The 22987-nt window shown below is 56.4% G+C and overlaps 3 protein-coding genes across 5 annotated transcripts; 1 reads left to right on the top strand and 2 right to left on the bottom strand.

The window, feature by feature from the left end:
• Positions 1-30: 30 nt before the first annotated feature.
• On the top strand, positions 31-13545 carry SRRT (serrate, RNA effector molecule). Of its 2 annotated transcripts, none has more exons than XM_068966868.1 (20): positions 31-304; positions 572-711; positions 6218-6346; positions 6586-6732; positions 6958-7146; positions 8964-9133; positions 9260-9444; positions 9632-9730; positions 9811-9928; positions 10122-10279; positions 10602-10663; positions 10771-10849; positions 11135-11323; positions 11670-11843; positions 11931-12084; positions 12234-12427; positions 12615-12771; positions 12950-13051; positions 13159-13285; positions 13387-13545. In XM_068966868.1, exons 2-20 carry the CDS (start codon positions 590-592, stop codon positions 13460-13462), a joined length of 2631 nt encoding a protein of 876 aa, XP_068822969.1. In that variant the 5' UTR covers positions 31-304; positions 572-589; the 3' UTR covers positions 13463-13545. The 2 variants fall into 2 exon arrangements, with proteins under 2 accessions (XP_068822969.1, XP_068822970.1); XM_068966869.1 differs by having other exon boundaries at positions 12962-13051.
• A 400-nt stretch (positions 13546-13945) lies between these two features.
• UFSP1 (UFM1 specific peptidase 1) lies at positions 13946-14599 on the bottom strand. The gene has a single exon (XM_068969316.1). The coding sequence runs from the start codon at positions 14481-14483 to the stop codon at positions 14034-14036; it is 450 nt and encodes a 149-aa protein (XP_068825417.1). The 5' UTR covers positions 14484-14599; the 3' UTR covers positions 13946-14033.
• A 745-nt stretch (positions 14600-15344) lies between these two features.
• Positions 15345-19260, bottom strand: ACHE (acetylcholinesterase (Yt blood group)). Of its 2 annotated transcripts, none has more exons than XM_068969260.1 (4): positions 18196-19260; positions 17346-17566; positions 16381-16550; positions 15345-15466 (listed from the first exon to the last, which is right to left on the bottom strand). In XM_068969260.1, exons 1-4 carry the CDS (start codon positions 19258-19260, stop codon positions 15345-15347), a joined length of 1578 nt encoding a protein of 525 aa, XP_068825361.1. The 2 variants fall into 2 exon arrangements, with proteins under 2 accessions (XP_068825361.1, XP_068825360.1); XM_068969259.1 differs by having other exon boundaries at positions 17346-17830.
• Positions 19261-22987: the final 3727 nt, after the last annotated feature.

A 22987-nucleotide genomic window follows, 5' to 3' on the forward strand; every position in this document is an offset into this window, starting at 1 on the left:
GAGCCCCCGGTGCTCCCCACCTTTCCCTCTCCGAGTTAGTTCTCCACCAGGCCCTGGTGGGTGCAGTTTGTGGTTCCGGGCGCTGGTCTGTGGGTGACGCAGGCGCAGCTCGAGCTGCGCGCCCCCGACAGTCCATCCTCGGCTGTCCCGGTTTCTTCGCGTCTATTCGGCGCCGTCGCCAAGAGCCCCCAGTCTCCTACCCTCCTCGCCGTCCCCGTCGCGCGCCCGAGGCAAGGGGCGGGCCCAGATCTCCCAGAGAACCTGCTGGCTGGACCGCGAGACTAACGGCCGCGACCGCTTCCAGGTGGGGGGAGGGGCCTGGAGCGGGAAGAGCCGGGCTGGGGCGGGAAGCAGGGAGAGGGGCTTGCGAATGGGCGGGGAGGCCCCTGGGGGCGACTGGAGAGTCGAAGGCCTCCAGCTGCAGAGGCCGAGGCCTGATGATGGAGGGGTCGGCGGAGGGCTGGCCTTTGTGGAGGGAGGAGGGCATGCTGCTGCAAAGGTGGGGTGGGGTGGGGTCCTTTGCTCTTGCCGTCATTGTTGAACGCCCAGATTATCCCTCTCCGGATTCCAGGCCCCCTCAGCCAGAGCCATGGGTGACAGTGATGACGAGTATGATCGAAGGCGCAGGGACAAGTTTAGACGAGAGCGCAGCGACTACGACCGTTCCCGGGAGAGAGATGAAAGACGTCGAGGGGATGATTGGAATGACCGGTAAGACAATTTTTTCTTAATTTCGTCTTCCTCTTTTATTGTCTGGCATTCAAGTTTCATTGCAGTTTTCTTAAAGCTTTATTAGGTCGAGCCATATGAAATCGCTCGTTCTTCACTGTTTTATGTGGTTCGACTTCATTGCTCTATGGCTTAATTTTTGAAATGTCCAGAAGATCAGAGCAACGGAGGTAAGAGTTTGAGTAGGAAAAAGCAGTGTTTGTGTGTGCATTCTATTGTTTGTAAATTATACCCCCAGAAAGTTGACTCAGAAAAAGTAGTAATACAGAATTGGCTTGATTGGAGAGGTTGTCAGACTAGTTCTCTATTAGGATATGATTAAATTTCTTGTAATAGTGTAGCCTAGAATCAGAAAGAGTTCTTTGAGCAGTGATCAGTTCAGTTCAGTTGCTCAGTAGGGCCTGACTCTTTGTGACCCCATGGACTGCAGCATACCAGACTTCCCTGTCCATCACCAGCTCTTGGAGATTGCTAAAACTCATGTCCATTGAGTTGGTGATGCTATTGGTGATCCATGGACAGGATTAGTTGATTAGGTTTGATGTAGCTAGTGATTAGCTTTCTGGGATGTTCTAAAGTAGATTAGAGTTGAGGTTTTTTCTGTTAAATAGTTGACATTTAAAGGAATTGAGGAAGATTTTTATCTAAGGAATGTCATAAGTATCTAGTCAGTTGATATCAGACTTGATTTGGAAATAGGTTATCAGAAAAAAAGTTTGAGATGGCTTATTGCAGTAGCATTTATTCATCTAGTGTCGTCTTGAAAAAGAAATTTAGTAAGTTGTTCAGTGTTTCTCTCAACGTATCTCTTCACTGTGGGGACTGTCTACGGCACCTTGTTTTCTTTAGTATTTTTCTAAGAAAGTCAGGAGACGCTTTTCCAGTAAGCAGCCTGGGGTGACTTCTAAAAATGGTGTGCTATTCACTTGATCCAGAAAACCCCACAAAATCATGCAGATTAAGAGGTTCAAATCTTTGTGTTCATTTAAGAACATTTAGGAGACTGCCCAGGCAGTTAAGGGTATGCATATCTGAAAAGCCACCAAGTATCTGAAGGCTGTCACTTGAAAGAAGCAATGTGTGCCATTCCGTTGTAACGGTGGAGTTGGTAGGTGTGCACAGGCCAAGCAGTGAGGCTGGACCCAGGGTTGGTGGCCCAAAAAAAGTGCTGAATTTTTACTGCACGTGCTCAAAAATGCAGAGAGTAACGTTGAACTTATGGGCTTAGATGTAGATTCTGTGGTCATTGAGCACATCCAGGTGAACAAAGCCCCCAGGATGCCGTGCAGGACTTACAGAGCTCATAGTCGGATCAACCTGTACATGAGCTCTCCTTGCCACGCTGAGGTGATCCTTACTGAAAAAGAACGGCTTGTTCCTAAACCAGAAGAGGAGGCTGCCCAGAAGAAAAAGATATCCGGAAGAAACTGAAGAAACAAAAACTTAAGGCTCGGGAATAAATGCAGCAAAAAATAAAAGCAAATAAAGGTGTAAAAAAAAAAAGAAGACAACCAAAGCATTCTTCTGAATTCTGAAGATGGCCAAGGGATAGTTCTTGTCTTTAAGGAATTGACAGTCAGGGGCTTGGAGTGTGGGGCAAAATGGCCTTGGGTGTATGCTGTAAATGAATATATTTATCTATGAGAGGTCATGATGAAGATGTGAAACGTTGAGGGAACAGATCTCAGGGAGGGGAGAAGTGGTGGAGGTGTTGTAGGGGAGGCTGACAGGAAGGGGACGCTTAGGAAATTTTGGAAAGATTAGTGGGGATTCCTCAGACACAAATTGGGTGTACAGCTTGGAGTTAGGGACATAATGTTGTTCACAGAAAAGAACATAGGTTCTAATTTTTTTAGAGTAGTGGTTCTCAAAATCCCTCAGAGGTCTGTGAGCCTACAGCTGTTTTTTATCTTAAAAAAATTTTTTTTTAAATTCTTTTTCACTAAGGTTTATCACAGAGTACTAAATAGTTTCCTGTGCTGTACAGTAAAACTTGTCACTTACCAATTCTATATATAATAGCTTGCACTTGCTAATGCCAAACTCCTGCTCCATTCCTCTCCTCCCTTGGCAACCACAAGTCTGTCCTGTATGTCTGTGAGCCTGTTTCTGTTTCATAGATATGTTCATTTGTGTTATATTTTAGATTCCACGTGCAAGTAATATAAAGTCTTTGTCTTTCTCTTTTGGAGTTACTTCACCTAGTATGATAATCTCTAGGTCCATCCATGTGGCTACAGTGGGATTACTTCATTCCTTTTTATGGCTAAGTAGTATTCCTTTGTGAATACCATACGCCATGTCGGTTTATCCATTCCTCTTTAGGTGGTCATTTTTATTGTTTGCATGTGTTGGCTGCTGTAAATAGTGCTGCTGTGAACATAGGGTTGCATTTATCTTTCTGACTTACGATTTTGTCTGAGTGATGCCCAGGAGTAGGCCTTCTCTGGTGGCTTAGACGGTGAAGAATCTGCTTGCGATGTGGGAGATCTGGGTTGGGAAGATCCCATGGAGGAGGGCACGGCAACCCGGTCCAGTATCCTTGCCTGGAGAATCCCCATGGACAGAGGAGCCTGGTGGGCTGCAGTCTGTGGGTTTGCAAAGAGCTGAACATGACTGGGTGACTAAGCAGGATTGCTAGATCATATGGCAAGTGCAATATCAGTCTTTTGAGGAACCTCCATCCTGTTTTCCGTAGTGGCTGCAGACAGCTTACATCCTGCCAGGAGTGTAGTGGGGAGGTCCCCCTTTCTCTACACCCTCTCCAAGCATTTGTTATTAGCTTGCAGCATTCTTTTAGTAATACTAGGGTAGTAGTGTTGCTTTCACTGTATTGACATTTGGTGCTCTAGCGGTGAGTAAACCTGCTTTGATTTGTGCTGGTGCCCTAGCACAAATCAAAGCAGTGGCACCAGTGTTTGAAAAAGTTTCATGTACTGTCATTGATGAAGCAATAACAATTTTAAGCTTTATTAATTCTTAACTTCTTAATATAGTTTTTAATACATGTGATGAATAGGAAGTATGCATAAAGCACTTCTGCATATGGTATCACCTAGGCTACCTACCAGGTGACACAGTGGTAAAGAATCGCCTGCAAGGACGGGGTTCGATCCCTGGGTTGGGAAGTTCCCCTGGAGTAGGAAGTGGCAGCCCACTCCAGGATTCTTGCCTGGAAAATCCCATGGACAGAGGAGCCTGGCGGGCTATAGTCCATGGGGCTGGAAGGAACTGGACACGACTGGCCAACTAAGCCTGCACGCCTGTGGTACAGTGATTATCTCGAGGGGAAGCTTCTGTGGGATTGAGTTGTGAGCTGAATTAACAGCTCTGATCCCTCCTCTTCAACCTGTGAGATGCTATTTTTGTCTTTTACCTGAATGGACGGCTGTCAAACAGTGCTCATTCGTATTTGGATTTTTGGTAGACGTTTTCTTGGGAATAAAAGCTAAGAGAACGTGCTCCTCTTGTTCAGTCACTAAGTCATGTCCGACTCTGTGACCCCATGGGCTGTAGCACGCCAGGCTCCTCTGTCCCCCACTGTCTCCCAGAGTGTGCTCAAATTCATATCCATTGAGTTGGTGTTGCTGTCTAGCCACTTGTTACTTTAGGGAAAATTGGCAGTTTTGTTGCCGATAAGAAAGTGGAACTTTCCAGTGAAAACTAAATTTTGGAAAACTTTTTATCCACAATGTCAGTTTGTCAGCTCCCCATTGCTTTAAAGACTTTTGTGGTGAGATAGGTAGTGATACTAAATGATTATATTTTAATACTGTGTAATGAGATGTGCAAAGGTCCATTAAAAGAGCAAAGTAGAACAATGAACTTTAATGTAGCAGAGTACAAAATGTTCATTGATTTGGTTTCAGATTCAACATTGCAACTAGCCTTTAAGATACTATCTCTTGCCGAATTTTGGGGAGTATCAAAAACAGTGAATAGTGAATTCCCTGGCAGTCCAGTGGTTGGGGACTCTGGGCTGTCACTGCCGAGAGCCCAGGTTGGATTTCTGGTTGGGGAACTAAGATCTTGAAAGCTGCATGGCACAGCCAAACCAAACCAGCAATATCCCCAGTAATCCGAAAAGGTTGTTAAAGTACTCCCTTTTTCAAGTACTTATCACTGTGAGGCCAGATCTTCACATTTTCCAACCAAACAACGCATCTTAACAGATTGAATGGAGAAGCATATACCGTGAGAATCCAGTTGTCTCCTTTAAAATTAAGCCAGACCTTGAAAAAATTTGTAAGGGGGAAAAAAACAGTGCAACTTTTTTCACTTAATTTTTTTTTTTTGGAAAATAGCCATTTCTTGTACAAATATATAATTTGTATTACTGTGTGACTTCAAAGTTAATAGTTTTTTTTTTCTGTTCTGATTTTGAATACAGTTAAATGTTGATAAATATAACTCATATAAGCAAAAGCTCTTTAATTTTTAAGAGTGTAAGGAGGTCGTCCCAAGACTGAAAAGTTTGAGAACCACTGGGTTATAGCAGAGGATTTTCCTTTGTTAAGATGGAGATGGGGTTCACTGGTGATTGGTAGAGAATCTGGAATGGTCACCAGGAACCTACGTTTTGAATTTAAGCAAAGGCATGACATGTTCGCATTTGTGTTTGAGAAAGAGCCCTTTGACCTTGGAGAGGAGGAAGGGGAGAGACCAGAGGTAGGGAATACAAACCAAGGCTGAAAAGGAGAAGTGGCCAGGACCAGGGCACATGGACCTGGGCTGAGTTTATGGGGATGGCAGGGGAAAGGACAGCCTTTGTTGGGTTTGAGGCAGAGAATTAATAAGCTGATAACAAGTTAGCGGTGGGAGTGACCCTTGATAACTGGATCCGGGGCAGTCTGTTGGTGCAGCTGAAAGTGGGAAACTGTGGGTGCGGGGGGCGGCGAGTTTGGGCCCATAGCGATGAAAATAACAGGCTTGATTCTGGTCATGTTGAATTGGAGGTGGCAATAATAGAAGGGGTTGGTAACGTTGGTCTGGAGTTCAGAAAAAAGGCCAGGCTGGAGGAAGAGTTGACGAGCCATCAGTTTGTGGGTAGTGGCTGAAGTGATGGAAGTAGACAAGTCTTTCCGCTTAGAGGGTTCTTTTGGAATACAGTTTCCAGCTTTTAGTCTGGGTGTCTCAGATCCAGTACTTCAGCTACCTGATGCAAAGAGCCGACTCATTGGAAAAAACCCTGATGCTGGGAAAGATTCAAGGCCAAAGTAGAAGGGGCAGCAGAGGGTGAGAAGGTTAGAGGGCATCACCGACTCAGTGGACATAAATTTGAGCAAACTAAGAGCACCCTACTCCAGTACTCTTGCCTGGAAAATCCCATGGCCGGAGGAGCCTGGTGGGACCATGAGCTTGCAAAGAGCTGGACACGACTTAGCGACTGAACAACAACTCAGATAAGATAGAAAGAGCCTGCTAGGAGTGTGATCTTGGGATACCCAGCTATGTCGTCGTATTTACTACCACTTGTTCTTACCTCCAGAGAGTGGGACCGTGGCCGGGAGCGCCGCAGTCGGGGCGAATATCGTGACTATGACCGGAATCGGCGGGAGCGTTTCTCCCCTCCCCGGCACGAGCTCAGCCCCCCGCAGAAGCGCATGCGGCGAGACTGGTGAGATGGCAACAGTCTCTCTGTCTTCTCTCCGGGCCTCAGCTCTCCTCCCTCACTTCCGCTGAGAACTTTCTTGGTCATTTCCTTTGCTCAGACTTCCCCTCAAGTCATCTCTTTTGGTCCCTTTAAGCCCTTGTGGGAGAGACCGCAGTCCACGTGCATCCCCCCTCGGTCCCATCCTCTGTCCTCTGGAGAGCTGCTTGCCTTCTCCGTCTGACTTTTGTGTCCCCCACCCTCAGGGATGAGCACAGCTCTGACCCATACCACAGTGGCTATGAGATGCCCTATGCTGGGGGGGGTGGGGGCCCAGCTTATGGCCCCCCTCAGCCCTGGGGCCACCCAGACGTCCACATCGTGCAGCACCCTGTTCTGCCTATCCAGGCCAGGTGAGACCTGCGCTTCCGGGGGGCCGGGAAAAGGGGGTCCACATTTGGGGATGAATTGGGTTGGGCACACAAGGGCACCAGTGGGTGGTGGCAGCCGTTGGTGCCTCGGGCGATGGTCTTGGTGGGCAAAGGGAGAGGGCAGCTGGCTGCCTTGGCCCCCGATTTCCCCACCCTCTTCCCCCACATCCGAGACTTCCTGACCGGTGCGTCCGCCTGCCCCCCTAGGCTGGGCAGCATAGCAGAGATCGACTTGGGCGTGCCGCCCCCCGTTATGAAGACCTTCAAGGAGTTCCTCCTGTCCCTGGATGATGCTGTGGACGAGACCGAGGCGGTCAAGCGCTACAACGACTACAAGCTGGACTTCCGGAGGCAGCAGATGCAGGACTTCTTCCTGGCTCACAAGGATGAGGAGTGGTGAGTGCCCCTCCTCACCTGCCGTCCTTTCCCTGGCATGTTTCCCCTGGCCCCGCCAGTGGAGCCTGCAGCCCTGTGCTCTCCCCAGCTCCCCCAGTCCAGCACTTCTGGGGGCGGGGGAGGGGAGTTTGCCAGCCCTGGCTGATGGGTCTCCTCACCTCCACTTCCGCCACGGCCCCCCCATCTCCCTTCCCCGCCGTCCTCGGTGAGTGAGCCACCTCCAGGCAGCTGGCCAGAGCCACCTGTTCCTCTGAGGCGGCAGACGCACCGCCTCCCCCTTGCCGTTCGGGGTCACCGCCATCCCTGATCGCCGGGACCCTGTGTGGTGGTGGCGTCCTCCCAAAAGCAACGAGTGAATCCAGACAAGAAAAGCAAAGCTCTCAGGATCGTTTGACAGAAAAAGAATTTTGATTTTTTCCCTTTTGTGGATGTTTTAATTTTAATCAACCATCTTTTCCCCCCTTCCTGCTCCTCCTCCTCCTCATCCTCTTTCTGCTCCTCCTCCTTGAAAAGAGCCAGAACTGGGAACTACACCCGCTCATCGACGGAGCTCGGAGCAAACCCACCTCCACCCCCACCATACCCAGCCCATACATGAGCCCCCTGGGCTGACCGCGCTGCCCGGGCCAGGCAGACAGGCAGGGCACCGTTGTGCACAATGCAGCGGTTTAGCTGAATGTGATTGCTCAGGCAGCTAGTCAGTCAGGGCCCCCACCGCGGAGTCCCGCGGGGGTGGGGCACCCGGGCCGGGCGCCCCAGCCAGGAGCCAGCCGTGGCCCACCAGCCAGCATGGGCCCTGGGCGCGGCTAGTTAAATCTTGAGCTCTGTTTGACCAAGCGGCCAAGGTAAAGATCCTGGAGGTGACGCCTGCGGCTCTCCCTTCCTCTTCTGCTCAGCTTGTGGTTCTGTTCTGTCACTGTCTCCTCTTTCTTCCTAACCCCCGTCTTTGTCTTACTCGCTCCTAAACCTGTCATTCTCTCTCTGTCCCCATTCTTGCTCCTGTCTAACACTTCTTTCCACTGGGTTTTTGTTTTTTCCTAGTTTTCATTTGGTCTTTAGTTTTCCTCGTTTTTATTCTGGGACTTTCTCACACTTTGTCCTTTCTTCTTTGCATATCCTAATTTCTTCTGTCCTCCCCACCCCCTCCTGCCCAGGGTCCTATTTTAAGTGTTTCTTTTTCATGCTCTAACCTAACCCTCCACCCCTGTCCTCTCCTGATCCCTGTGGGCAGTACCTGAGGTTATAAGGGCACTTCAGTTTCTCCCTTCGGTCTTTCCCTGTCCCTTCACCAGCTGCTTACCTCCCCTAGAGGGGAGAAGGGCGTCCTGCCTTTTGTGGCTTTTCCTTTCTGGTGATTTCAGGTTTTCCTGTCTTCCACCAAGGGATGGAGGGAGCTGGTGGGAGCAGTCCTTTTAATGATTCTAGTTGGGTTGGCAAGGAGAGGGAGGTTCTTTGGGACCTGCTGTTTCTTTAGTGTTAGTCTGGGAAGCTGTGGGAAACTATATTCCTTAAAATTTGTGTTTCCCAGACACTTCGGGCGTCATTCTGCCTCCAGCCCTGACTCCCCCTGTAGTCATACTCTTTGCAAATCTAGAGCTTAGTTCCTGGCTCGCCCCCAGGTCTTCTCAGAGCATAGCCTCTGTTCCTTTCGGGGGGTGGGTGGTTCAGGTGCACCCCTTCCCCTGACCTCCGCTGTCATGACCTTCTGTGGGTGTGAGAGGATGGGGGCTGTGCCCTGACTTTCCCGGGCCCCTCCCCATGTCCTGGCTCTGGCCTCCAATGACTGTTTGGCTCTTCCCTCCCCCCTTCCTCCTCAGGTTTCGGTCTAAGTACCACCCAGATGAGGTGGGGAAGCGTCGGCAGGAGGCCCGAGGGGCCCTGCAAAACCGACTAAGGGTGTTCCTGTCTCTCATGGAGGGTGGCTGGTTTGATAATCTGCTGCTGGACATAGACAGAGCTGATGCCATTGTCAAGATGCTCGATGCAGGTGTGTGGGCTGGGAGGGTGGGCTCGTCTGCTGACCAGGGTCCTGGCTGAAGGTGAAAACTGATAGCAAGTCAGAGGCAGAAGGCCAGGACCTTTGGATTGAGACCTCTGTTCCCTGTGTTGGTAGCTGTGATTAAGATGGAAGGAGGCACAGAGAATGATCTGCGGATCCTGGAGCAGGAGGAGGAGGAGGAGCAGGCAGGAAAGCCTGGGGAGCCCAGCAAGAAAGAGGAAGGCCGGGTTGGACCAGGCCTGGGTGATGGAGAGCGCAAGGCCAATGAAAAGGATGACAAGAAAGAAGACGGCAAACAGGTCTCAGTGCTGGGGCTTCTGGTGCTGTCTGTGAGGCCTGGGGGCCGGGAAATGGAGCCGCTTTAGGGGGTTGGGTATTGGGTGGGCGAGAGGCAAACTTGGACTGAGCTGCTGGAGGGTGGGCAGGGCCCTCTGAAAAAGGCTGAAGGAGAGAATGATGTTCCTGGTGATTTGTTTCTACCTATAGGCTGAAAATGACAGTTCCAGTGATGACAAAACTAAGAAATCTGAAGGTGATGGGGACAAAGAAGAGAAAAAGGAAGACTCTGAGAAAGAAGCCAAAAAGGTAGGTTCTTGCTTGGATAAGGTCACAGCCCGGGCTGGGTCCTGGTACCTGACTCCCCCCACTTGCTGTGGGTCTCACAGAGCAGCAAGAAGCGGAATAGGAAGCACAGTGGTGATGACAGCTTTGATGAAGGCAGTGTGTCCGAGTCGGAGTCAGAGTCTGAGAGTGGCCAGGCCGAGGAGGAGAAGGAAGAGGCTGGTAGGTTTTATTTTCAGTCTCTTCCTACTGACGGTGCTGGGGAGGGTGAGGGGGCTGGTGTGGAGGCAAGAGGCGGGTGAGATTAAGGAGGGGGCCCTTTTGGGAGAGACTGGTTGGGGGAGGCTTAACAACTTCTCTATCCTCCCCTCACCCAACAATAAATTTTCGCCGGCTCCCACTGCTCCCTGCATAGATGAAACACTCAAGGAAAAGGAGAAGCCCAAGGAAGAAGAGAGGGAGAAGCCTAAGGACGCCCCCGGGCTGGAATGCAAGCCCCGGCCCCTGCATAAGACATGCTCTCTCTTCATGCGCAACATCGCGCCCAATATCTCCCGGGCTGAGATCATTTCTGTGAGTGGGGCAGGGGTGACACCCAGGCTTTGGGTGGGGATGACGGGGACGGAACCTGGCGCTGCTTCTGAGGCACACACGCCCCTGTTTCTCTAACAGGGAGGCCCCTTTCCCCTTGGCCCTCGGCCTTCAGAGAGGCCAGCCCTGACTGCACAATTTGCTTTTAGCTGCTGCTATTCTTAAGCCCTTGTATTGTTTTTTTTCCTAGTCCAAGGATAGATGAAAAGGCAGTTCCCCAGGGTTCTAAGGACATAGGGATTGGAGGAAGAAGTCGATTGTTGAAGTCAGTCACTAGGTAGGGTTTCTGTTTCTGCTTTTCCAGCTTTGTAAACGATATCCAGGCTTTATGCGTGTGGCGTTATCGGAGCCCCAGCCGGAGAGGAGGTGAGGAAGGCGGGAGGCATGACCCTGGACACCTTGGGGAAAAGGTTTAGGGAAGATGAGTGGCCAACATCACCTCCATCCCAGGATTATGTGGGCATTTTCTTCAGGTTTTTCCGCCGTGGTTGGGTGACCTTTGACCGCAGCGTGAACATTAAGGAGATCTGTTGGAACCTGCAGAATATCCGAGTGAGTGCCGGGAGTGGGGCTGTTGAGGAAGAGAAAGTGGGGCCTTGCATGCTCCACACAGTCTTGTTCCTTTGTTCATTGACGGCTTCATCTATCCAGTCCCTATTTCACCCATGTTGCCTGCTCCCTGCAGTTGTCTCTGGGTGTGGCCCTGAGACTGTTGAAGTGAACAGGACATCCTGGTCCCTGTACTTGGGGCTGGGTCTGATCACTGGCGTGGTCAGTTGGGCCGTCTTCTAGTGGCTCTTCTCGGGTGAGTGTTGAAGAGCTTTCGGTCCCTTCCAGCTCCGGGAGTGTGAGCTGAGCCCTGGCGTGAACAGAGACCTCACTCGTCGTGTCCGTAACATCAATGGCATCACCCAGCACAAGCAGATCGTGCGCAACGACATCAAGCTGGCAGCCAAGCTGGTCCACACACTAGACGACAGAACCCAGCTCTGGGCCCCGGAGCCCGGGACTCCTGTGCTGCCAGCGGTCAGTGACTCCTCGGGGAGCTTGTTACCACCTCGTCAGCTGTGGGCCTTACCTGATCTGTAGCTTTGACCCCTTGTACCCACCCATGTCTTTGCCCTTCTCCTGGGCAGCACCTTCAGCTTCAATGAAACAGATTGATGTTAGTGATTATTTATGAGCTAAGGCAGAACAGACACGTAAACGTGATGTTATATTTAATATAATATTATATAGAATATTATGTTAAAATCTAATAAGGGCAAGGTAACAGGCCAGCTGAGTCCTGAACTCCTTTCTGCCCCACTTTGCCTTTTCACATGCGAAGGTTCCTAGGCTGCCTCTGTGACTTCCCCTCTCACCCTTCCAGAGTCTGCCCTCACAGAACCCGATCTTGAAGAATATCACTGACTACCTGATTGAGGAGGTGAGCGCTGAGGAGGAAGAGCTGCTGGGGAGCAGTGGGGGGGCCCCTCCCGAGGAGCCTCCGAAGGAAGGGAACCCTGCGGAGATCAACGTGGAGCGGGATGAGAAGCTGATCAAGGTGCCAGTGGGCGTGGGGCGTGGGAGAGCCTGGCTCGGGCGGTAAAGCGGCAAGAGGGATGAACTCACCGCTTCTCATTTTTTTTAGGTTTTGGACAAACTCCTTCTCTATTTGCGCATCGTGCATTCCCTGGATTATTATAACACGTGCGAGTACCCCAACGAGGATGAAATGCCCAACCGTTGTGGCATCATCCACGTTCGGGGGCCCATGCCACCCAACCGCATCAGTCACGGGGAAGGTGAGTCCCCGCTCCCCATCCTGGTTCGCTTGCTCCCAGCTGCCTCTGGCCTTGGTTCTGCTCTGGTAGTACTGCTCTGCACCCTTTCCTCCAGTCCCCTCCTCCTGGCTCCTTTCTCCAACCTGCTCCTGTCTGTATCCCAACCATAGTCCTAGAGTGGCAGAAGACATTTGAGGAGAAACTGACTCCGCTGCTGAGTGTGCGAGAATCTCTCTCAGAGGAAGAGGCCCAGAAGATGGGTCGCAAAGACCCTGAACAGGAAGTGGAAAAGTTTGTGACCTCTAACACCCAGGAACTGGGCAAGGATAAGTGGCTGTGCCCTCTCAGTGGCAAGAAGTTCAAGGTCTGTGATGACAATTGTGTAGTTAGGACAGTGGGAAGAGAGGGTTGAGCCAGGAAGCCTCCTCAAGCCTGGGGAGGAAGTGTTCACTGGGATTGGAGAGGGGAGGACTGTCATTGAAGCTTGGGTCTGGGCAGCGAGGAAGCCCACACTGTTCAGTCTGTCCTGATCCCCTCTTGTCTTTGCCCAGGGCCCCGAGTTTGTACGTAAACATATCTTCAATAAGCATGCAGAAAAGATTGAGGAAGTGAAGAAGGAGGTAGCCTTTTTTAACAACTTTCTCACTGATGCCAAGCGCCCTGCTCTGCCCGAGATCAAGCCGGCTCAGCCACCAGGCCCTACCCAGAGTAAGATACGATCCATGAGGGTCTGCCCCATTCCCTGTCCCTTGACTGTTCAAAGACTCTCGGTTCTAACTGGTGAGACCTAAGTTTCTACCCCACTCTCAGGCCATATTACTAAAAGCACATTGTCCCCCGCCCCCCCCCCCCCCCCCCGCAGTAATTCATGTCCCTGTCCTTGTTGTACTCCCCCCAGGTCTGACCCCGGGACTTCCCTACCCACACCAGACTCCCCAGGGCCTGATGCCCTATGGTCAGCCCAGGCCCCCCATCTTGGGCTATGGAGGTAAGTGTAAGAGGGAGCTGAAAGACTTGAACTGGGGCTGGGAGAAAGAAAACTTAGGGTATAGTTGAGGTCACAATGTTTCAACTCTGTGCTGATCTTTTTCCTAGCTGGTGCTGTTCGCCCTGCAGTCCCCACAGGAGGACCCCCATACCCCCATGCTCCCTATGGTGCTGGCCGAGGGAACTATGATGCCTTCCGAGGCCAGGGAGGTTACCCTGGGAAACCTCGAAACAGGTGAGAATGGGCTAAGATGGTCACGTTTTCTTGGCCCTCTGCAAACTCCCTTTCAGAGACCCTCAACTCTAACCCCATCTGAACTCTTTCTGACCGCACAGGATGGTCCGTGGAGACCCACGGGCCATTGTGGAATACCGCGACCTGGATGCTCCAGATGATGTGGACTTCTTTTGACTCCCCTACTTTTCCTCACTCCTGACATCATCTGTACTTGTGACTGCCTTGTCTTATCCAGCTCTGAGAAGTTTTTGTACGTTCAGCCCTACTGCCAGTAAAAGCACTTGCGTGGTGACTCTTGGCTTAGTATATATGAAGTGTTCATTGCTCAGTTGTGTCTGATTCTTTGTGACCCCATGGACTGTAGCCCACCAGGCTCCTCTGTCCACGGAGTTCTCCAGGCAAGAATACTGGAGTGGCTTGCCATGTTTTTCTCCAGGGGACTTTCCTGACCTAGGGATCAAACCTGGGTCTCTTGCATTGCAGGCAGAATATATACACGTGTGTGTGTGTATATATATATAGAGAGAGAGAGAGAGAGAAAGAAAGTACAATATAGACCTCCCTGAATTCTCCCCCCAAATTGCTGGGGCCATGGTTAGCTGGGTCTTCGCACTTTATTGACAGCAAAGGTCCCAGGCTTTGCTGGAACTTCCTGGGGGTCTGACGTTAGGCAGCCTCTGCCTTTGAGATGAGGGTGGATGAATGTGTGCAGGGCTAGAGGCAGCTCAGTGCTGGGAACTTAGCCTCAGTCCAGGGCACAGGTCTGCTCTTCGGAGTTACAGCTGGTCATGCACAGGTTGTAGAAGGAGTGGGGGTCAAAGGCTGTGCTTACCTCTTGCCAGCCCACCCAACCAGCAGCCTGTAGTTCGCTGGGGTTCTTCGGAGCACCCCAGCAGTGAGGGTCCAACACCAGGACGTAGGCTTCGGTGCCTGGGCCCAGGCATACTCCCAGCAAGGCCTTGGACTGGGCATCTGCATCCCCGCCAACCATTACAGGCCCCCCGCCCCCCGTGAAGTGGGAGTACAGCCTCTCCAGTTCCCCCTGAAGCCCTGCTCCACGGGTAACATGACGCAGCCGCCCTTGGGGCCCCCCGAAGTGGTCCAGGCAGAGGCTGGCTTCTACACAGCCGATCCAGCTCTGAGAGCCCCGGAACCCGGGGGGCTTGTCGCCCATGTCCTCCAGGGCCGCCTGCATTGCACCCAGTTCGGGTACGCCCACGGGCCGGCCCTCTGGCCATGAGAACAGCGTCTGCAGAGTGCGGTAGCCACATCCCCAGCCGCGGTCGTCCACTCCGTCGCAGCCGTAGTGGTAGTAGAGGTAGTGGCCCGAGACGAAGGCCAGGCGGGTGGGGCCGCGGCCCGGCAGGGCCAGGCCCAGGTGGACGTCTTTCAGCAGCTCCAGGGCGGTGGGCGGGAGCGGCGGTTTTCGGGCCAGGCAGGTGCGTCCTCCAGGCAGCGCGGCGCGAACTCCAGGTTCCAGCTCTCCTTCTCCGCCCCGAGTCTAGGGCTGATCGCAGGCAGCACCGGCGCAAGGGCCCCGGGATCGCTCGTCCGGCCCCTGGTAGCAGCACATGGCGCGATCGCGGCGGTGAGGAACCAAGGAGGTCCTCGGGTCTCCCACAATGCACCGCCGCGCCCGCACCGCCAGCCCTACTGCGCAGGCGTGAACTCCTACTCGCGGGCTGGCCCTACCGGCTGCGGCTGGGAAGACGGTACGCTGCGCCCAGCTTCCTCTCCCCGCTCCGACTTTAGCACCCACCCCTTTATTCACTCCGCCCCAGAGGTTGGAGCATTCTACCCGGACCCCGACTCCCCAGTCGCATACACTCCCGTGGCTGTTAACAGTTTATTGGCAGCCCAGAGGGCGAAGGCACCGCGGGGGAGGGGGCTCGGCCCGAGGCATGCAGAGGGCCGGGAGCCCCAGGGGAAAGTCGGAGGTGGGTGGGCAGGGTCTAGGGATCCTCCGTGTAATATCCCAGCCCATAAATAAATAGTATATACAGCTGAGGGGCCAGGCAGAGCGGGCAGGGCAGGGGATGTGGGGGTCCCGCCTGGGTCACAGGTCTGAGCAGCGATCCTGCTTGCTGTAATGGTCAAACTGGTTCTTCCAGTGCACCATGTAGGAGCTCCAGCGATGGAACTCGGCCTTCCACTGGCGCTCCGCCTCGTCCAGCGTGTCTACGGCCAGAGTGCCCGGCAAGTGGGTGGGGAGAGGACATAGGGAAGAACGGGAACGGACATGCGGGGGTTGGAGAGGGGGTAGCGTGAGTTCAGAGAGGACACGGAGAATGCAGGTGACCGCGTGAAGTGGTGGAAAGAGGATCAGGAGAATATGCGAAAGACAAGACCAGAGGGCGGGCGAGGGTAGAGGCGGAGCCAGAGAAGGATGGCGGTAAGGAGGAGGGAGGGGAAGATGACCGGAAGACAGGAGGACCGAAGGGATCAGAGGAGGAGGTCCGTGGGTTGGTGGGGAAAAGAGAAGAGACAGAAATGGTTGGCGTTTATAGCTCCACTAGGGGGTGCTATCTAGCCCCAGGGCCTCCCTCACCCCCCAACACCGAGCTCAGGCTCCAGAGAATAATTTTATATATAAAAAAAGAAAATTGGCTTTTTCATTTCCATTTAAACAATGAAGGTGTGTGGGTCCCTGAGATGGGTCGTAGGTGTACCGCCCCCCTCCCCCCACCCCTCCTCTCTCCCTTCCCTGTCTAGTTTCAGTTTCTCGGTTTGAGGAGGGAGGGGGCGCTGGGTCGGAGATCCCTGAATGAGGCCCTTCCCCACGATCCGACCACTCTTTAGAGGAGGGGGTGTGGGCCCTGAGGCCGGAGGGGGAGAGGCCGTGGTCACAGCCGCAGGAGCCGGGAGAGGAGGAGAAAGAGGAGGAGAAGGAGGGGCAGGGGGAGGCCGGGCCTGGGCCTCGGGGCTGCCTCCCCGTGGGCGGGGCCTGAGCAGGTGCAGGGGGCCTCCGAGGCTGGGGGGAGAAGAGACGGGTTACACCCGGCCAGCTCCCAATCCCCTCTCTCTCTTTCTCCACGCCCCTTTACGCCCCCGCCCCCGCTCCGCCCAGCCCCTGCCCGCAGGCCCCGGCGTACCGGTGGCGCTGAGTAGTTTGGGCAGGAAGCGATTCCAGAAAGCGCAGGCCTGGGCTCGCAGCCCTCGCCGCACCTCTAGCGGCCGCAGATTCAGGCTCACATACTGCTGTGCTCCCGCCGTATACGGTGGCCACTGTGGGGCTTTGGGGTCCCGGGGGTCATTGGGGTCTCTGCGGAAGGAAAGGGGAGGCTCAGCCCCTGGGGTCTGAGGAATGGAGATGGAGAGTAGGAGGGGGCGGCCTGCTTCCTGACCCCTGCCCTGCCCTCTAGGCTCCCGGGAGAGCCCATTTCCCCCCCTCCCACCGCCTCATTAGTCCTTTCTCTTTTCCGCTATGCTCTGTCCTCTGGGGTCTTTCCTCCTCCTGCCCTCCCTCTTTCTGTCGTTCCTATTCTTGTTCTTTGGTGTGGGTTTTTTTGGCCACACTCTGCATGCAGTAGTCCCACACCCTCTGCTGTGGAAGCCGGAAGTCTTAACCACTGGACCATCAGGGAACTCCCCGTTGTTCCTCTTCTTTACCCTCAATTATTTCTGTGCCATCTTTGTTTCTCCCATTTAAAAAATTGCTATGATTTACTGGGCCCTTTCTCTATAACCAGGCCCAGTCATAGCTCTAGGAACATCATTACTTTGGCCGACACCCAGGTGATGGGGATATTTATGGTCCCCTTCTTCAGACAGCTAATAAAGTCATCACTGGTCCGGCTGGCGCAGCTCTACAGTCCCTGCTCCTATCTGCTATGGTGACCCCTTTATCCCTCCGCTCTGTTCTTGTATCATCAGGATCTTGCCTTCCTCCTTCCCTTCTCTCAGGGTCTCCTTTATCATTCTTTCTCTCCCTCTTTGTCTCCTTTCCTTTGTGAACTTGCCCTCTCTCTTTGGCCTTTTGTTTCTGTGCCTGTTTATCTCCCCCTCTGTCTGTTTATCCCTGGCTCCTGGAGGCCCTCCTTCCCTCAGCACCGCTGACCCTGTGCGGGCGAAGTTGGCCCAGTATCTCATCAGTCGCTGGGCAAAGGTTCTCTCCTCGATGGTGTAGTTGAGCGAGGGTTCCAGGGGGAGCCCGAAGATGAACTCGATCTCGTAGCCATGGGGGACCCCCATCCAGAGGGGCCAGGAGAGCGTGGATGCACGGTGTTCAAAGATGTAGGCATAGACGCGAGCGCCCTGAGCGGCCAGTCGCCCAGCCAGCTGGGCCACGGGGCACACGACGTTGTGGTCGCCCACCACATCACTCAAAGCCTCCCTCAGGCGTGCTGGGTCCTCAGGGTGCAGCCAGTCTGTGTAATGCAGGACCACAGCCTCGGCAGCCAGGTCACTTGCCTGGGGGACCCCGACCCGCACCCCGGCCAGGAACTGGGCCCGGCTGATGAGAGACTCGTTGTCTTTGCTGAAGCCTGGGGCCCCATAAACCAGAAAATAGGAGCCCTCATCCTTCACCACACCCACCAGCACCTAGGGGGACAGGATGGAGGGATGGGCGGGGGAGGGGAAGCACAGACAGACAGGCAAACAGAAACAGATGGACAAAGAGCCAGAGAGATGAAGAGTTATAGATCCGGAACCAGGGAGGAAGAGAGTTCGAGATTGGGGAAGGGAAAGAGAGAAAGAGAAAATATACCCACATTTCCTTTCCTCTCTGTCCCTCTGACCACCCTGGGATGGAGCCCTCAGGGAAGAGGAGGGGGCCACAGGTCCCAGAAGCCTGGGCCTTTGAGAGTGGGTCTGGAGGCACCCTCATGCCTGGGTCCCCAAGGGGCGGGGTGGGTGGGAGAACAGGCCTAGTGGAACCAGCTCCACCCACTCTAGCCAATAGTCACCTGCAGGCCATGGAAGTCTCCAGCATTGATGAGGGCCTCGGGTGTGTCAGTGAGGAAGTCTCCATCCACCACAGGCACGAAGGAGAAGCGGAAGACGCTTTCCTGAGGCAGCACGCGCCACTCATGGTCCACCAGGTCCTGAGCTGGCCGTGCCCGCAGGCAGGCCACCAGCTCTGTGTCATTGCCACCAGCCCCACCCGGGGGACAGCCCACGAGGCGGGCCAGCAGTGTGGCCCTGCGGCGGGCCTCTCCTACGCCCACTGTGGCCCAGGGCCCATTGGGTGCCCCGCTCTGCAGCACAGCCCTGTGGAACAGGCCCCGGCTGGGTGGGGACAGCAGATGCATGCCCACGGAGGCGGCACCTGCACTTTCCCCAAACAGAGTCACTGACGCTGGGTCCCCCCCGAAGGCTGCCACATTCTCCTGCACCCACTGCAGTGCCAGCCTCTGATCCAGTAGCCCCACATTGCCTGGGGCCTCCCTGCTCCCCGGCAGTGCCAAGAAGCCAAAGGCGCCCACCCGGTAGTTCATGGACACCAGCACAGTCCCCTCGGCCTGGGTCAGGAAGCGGCCATCGTACACGTCCAGGGAGGAGGCCCCACTGTAGAAGCCACCCCCATAGATCCAGACGAGGACAGGGGTGGGGGACGATGGCCGGGGGTACGGTGTCCACACGTTGAGGTAGAGGCAGTCCTCACTCAGCTCGCGGTTGGGGTTCCACATCTCGGTGCCCTCAAAGCCAGGGTACAGAGTGTCCACATACTGGTAGCAGACGCTTTGGAAGGCTGTGGCATTCAGCACCCCTGGCCAGGGCCGCTTGGGCTCCGGTGGCAGAAAGCGACGGGGGCCCACAGGTGGCTCTGCGAAGGGGATGCCCAGAAAAGCAGAGACAGGGCCCCTGGGGGCCATTAGGCGGAGGCCCCGCAGCCGGCCCCCACGCACCATCACCAGCAGCTCTGGGTCCTCCGGGCCCTCGGCCTCTGCCCCTCCTCCCAGAAGGAAGAGGAGGAGAAGGAGCGGGGAAGCCAGGGAGGGCGTGTGCAGGGGACACCACGGGGGCCTCATGGCTGCCAGGGCAGGCAGGCGTCTGCTGGGAGAAAGAAAGGCAGAGGCTGAAGGCTCAAGGCTGCCAGGAGGGAGGAGATGATTAGGTAACACTCTTGCCCAGGGGTTATCACTGAGCTGCAGAGGAGGTGGGGCAGTTTGGCAGAGAGGAGGAGAGAGTGGAGGGAGGGAGGAAGACAGGCAGAGACAAGGACATACAAGAAGCTAGAGGGGACAGAGATCAGGCACACGCACGCGCGCGCACACACACACACACACACAGACAAATGCAGGGAACAGAGACAGACCTGCCCAGCAATACCCTCCCCTGCGAGGCAGAACCCACTGCCCTCACCTCCTTCCCCCAGTGGAGCGCCTTGGGCCCAGCGGAGGCACCACAACTAGAGGCCGCAGGCCACCGACAGGGGCGGGGCCCTCACTGACGGGAGGCGCCCGATGGGGGAACTTGAGGTGGCGTGAAGGCGCAGCCTCTCCTGCAGTTGGCCAGGGCCGGGCCCTGGAGGGGTATGGGTTGGGCATTCACGGTGTGGGAGTCACAGGCCCTGGAGTAGCCCAAATCCTGCATACTCCATACCCTGCTCCACCCAGCCCCGCCTCATCCACTGTCTGACACAGCGCACTGATACCGGCGGGTGCCCGTCTACTGCGCACCCCTCTCGCCTAGCTTCAGACAACAGGCTAGCCAGCCCTGGCCCCCCAAGACTCAAGTCCTCCATCCATCCGATGCTGCGGTGCACGCTGCCGCCGGCGGGGGGCAGTAGAGACCGAGAAAAGGACGGCGCTCCCCGCCCCGAGTCCAGGAGCCGGGAACTTGGGGCGGGGGTCTGGGGGATCGCGGGCATTGCCGAGGGGTCTGAAGGGCGAGCAGGGACGCCTGTATTCTCGAAGCTCCGGAGATCCCCGGCTGCAGGGGCAGGGGCGCTATTTTGGGGCAGCAGCTGCTGCGGTTCCGGCATCTCCAGCCAAGAGATCAAAATTCCCCGGGTCGGAACTACCCCCCTCTCCCGCCGGTCACCCCTCACCCAGCCCCCGCCGTCCTGAGCTGGGTGATGGTGATGGAGATTAACTAGGAAACCCGAGTGGGGCTAATTATAACTCGGGGCTTCCGCTAAGCCTCCCCTATCCCCAAAATAGAGACGGAGTCCCCGCGGGAGGGGGACGCCTGCGTCTGTGAGGGGGCTTCGGCTGGCGCTGCGCAGGGGCACTGGGGTCGAGGGATCCCGGAGGACCCAGCCGCGCTCCAGGAACCTGCGCAGCTCAGATTCCGCCCCCAAGCTGGGGGCATCTTCCGGGGGGCTCCGGACTTGGGAGAGAGCAGGGGCAGCGGCGGTCGGGGGTCCCCACAGGAATCCGGGAGCAGAGGCGGCGGCGGGCCCTGCGGGCTGCCGTCTCCCGCGCGGGCAACCGTGAGTATGCGGTGGCGGCGAGGGAAGAGTTAAGGATGAGTGTGGGGCGGCGGGGGGCGTCGCTGGGCAGGCCCTGGGGGCGCAGGGGGCGTCCCGTTTTGGGGGCCTGGCTCCCTCGGGGAGCTCACCGTACCCGGGCCGCGGGATGGACCGCTGCCCGGAGTGGTGGTGGTGGGGGTCCCGGGTGGGGCGGGAGACTCACCTGAGGCGGCCGGGCCAGGCCGGGCCGGGCCACGCCGGGAGCTGGAGGCGGCCGATGTTCCCCGGCGCAGGCTGAGCCGGCTCTGACAGCCGCCGCCTCCGGCCCCCCGCACACACCCCCTCCGGGCCGCTCGGCGCCCCCGCCCGCCCCCGCCCCTTGTCTCCGCCCCCGCCCCTCCCTGCCTCCCCCGGCTGCCACCTCCCCTCCCTCTCCCTCCCTCCGAGCCCAGACCCAGAGACCCCGGGGCCCAGACGGACTCCAGTGACAGACGCCGACAGACGGACAGACACGCGCTGACAGACACGACCGAAAGAGCCTCAGCGGCGGAGCAGACACCCACAGGGACAGGCAGACGGACAGAAGAAGCCCGCGGAGACAGACACGTGCGGACGGCCTCCTGCAGTGACAGCCGGAGACAAATGCAGAGACCGTCACGGACGGACGGACGGACGGACACACTTGGACAAGTCGGGGCTGGGGGCCGAATAAATGAGCATCCCTGGCCACGACAGCGCAGGGGTGGCGTGGGAGGACCAGCACGCGAAAACTTGGCTGACGACCCTCTCAGGGGGCCGGGTAACACTAGTGCAGGAAAGGTGACACCTGTGGGAATGAGGCTGTGAACAGGAGATCAGAACGCGACAGGAAGTGGACCCCTGAAGAGGGAGGAGACCCCTCGCGGGAGGGAGAGGCGACCCCGGGACGCCCGCCCAGGAAGGCCAATGTGGTGGCACGCGAAGAGGCTGCGGGGCGAGGCAGCATGCCGCCGCCGCCGCCGCCGCCGCAGTGGAAACTTCCGGAACCCCCGCGGGTGGGATCGCGCCGGTTCCCTGACGGGTGACCTCGGACTTTCGTCACGAGGGTCCGCTCGGGGCATGACATCACCAGGCCAGGCTCTCATTGGTCGCCGCGGCCGGCAGGTGGGAGCGGCCTGGCCCGGGCGCCCCTAGCCGGGTCGGAGGGGCCTGGGCCGCACAGACCACCCGCCCCCCTCCACCCCCCAGGTCCCGCCCTACAGGGGGTCACCCATGGGGACGGTGCAGCTACGGCGGCGTCCCCGCGCCCGAGGTGAGGTGGAAAAAGTGGGCAGCGGTGTGCTCACGCGAGCGCGCCGCACGTAAGCCCCTTCCTCTCCTGAGGCCGCCGGCTCGGGAGCCCGCTCACTGCGTGGGAGACCCGCCGACGCGGGCGAGCTTCGGGGTGAGCGTGCGCGTGCACGCGCGCGCGGCGGTGCGGGGCGATGCGTGGGGTGGGCGCGCGCACGCTCACTTGGCCGCCAAGCTCTCCTCAGCGCCCCAAGTCGCCGTCAGCCGTCGCTAGGGGCCGGGGGTGGGGGGGGGCGGGGCAGGGCGCGGGGTCTCGGGGTCTCGCGAGGACCACGGGAATCCAGAGCTGTGCCCCGCCCGGGGCCGCTCGTTCACGGCTCTCCAAGCTAGGCGGCCCCCAGTCTGCCCGCCCATCACGCGGGAACAAACACCGGCCCTTGCTAGCGCGGGACCCGGCGCTGGGTCCACGTTCCGCTTGCGGGCGGCGGCCGCCAGGTGGCGCGGAATGCAGCCTCTCCGGCCTCGGAAACTGGAGGCCTTTGCGGGTAGTAGGGGTGCAGCTCCCGAACCGTCTGTGCCACGCGTGCACCTCACTTGACTTCTCTAGTCATGAGGTCCTAGGCTGGAGCACGGAGATAAGGGAGATGAAGCACAGCTTATAGCCTGGGGTTGTGAACTAGTGATAGCTTAGAAAGTGAAAAGAGAAGGGCGTGTTCTCAGAGTAGACTGCTTGCTCTTGCCCACTTGTGGGGCAGTACCTGTGGAGCAAGGCAGGTTGTGGAGCTTTCCGAAGCCAGTCAGAACTTTATTTTTGGGGGAGAGGGTGGAATATGGAAGGTCAGCCAGTAGGAGAGGGAAGCGGAAGTTGCCTCTGAAGATGCTTGAGATTCGGGGGCGGGAAGGGGTTGCAACGTTATGTCATCACTCTCTCCTCCTACCCCTGGCGTGGGGAGGGCAGGGCCAGAGCTGCAGTAGGGAGATGGAAGGAAGGGCAGGCAGGCAGGACGGTAGTGGGGTAGGTGGGGGATCTGAGGAGGGTGTTCTGTTCTTGGAGCCCCTACTATGCTTCCCCA

The sequence above is a fragment of the Capricornis sumatraensis genome, chromosome 3 (assembly GCF_032405125.1).
Source record: "Capricornis sumatraensis isolate serow.1 chromosome 3, serow.2, whole genome shotgun sequence".
NCBI lineage: Eukaryota > Metazoa > Chordata > Mammalia > Artiodactyla > Bovidae > Capricornis > Capricornis sumatraensis.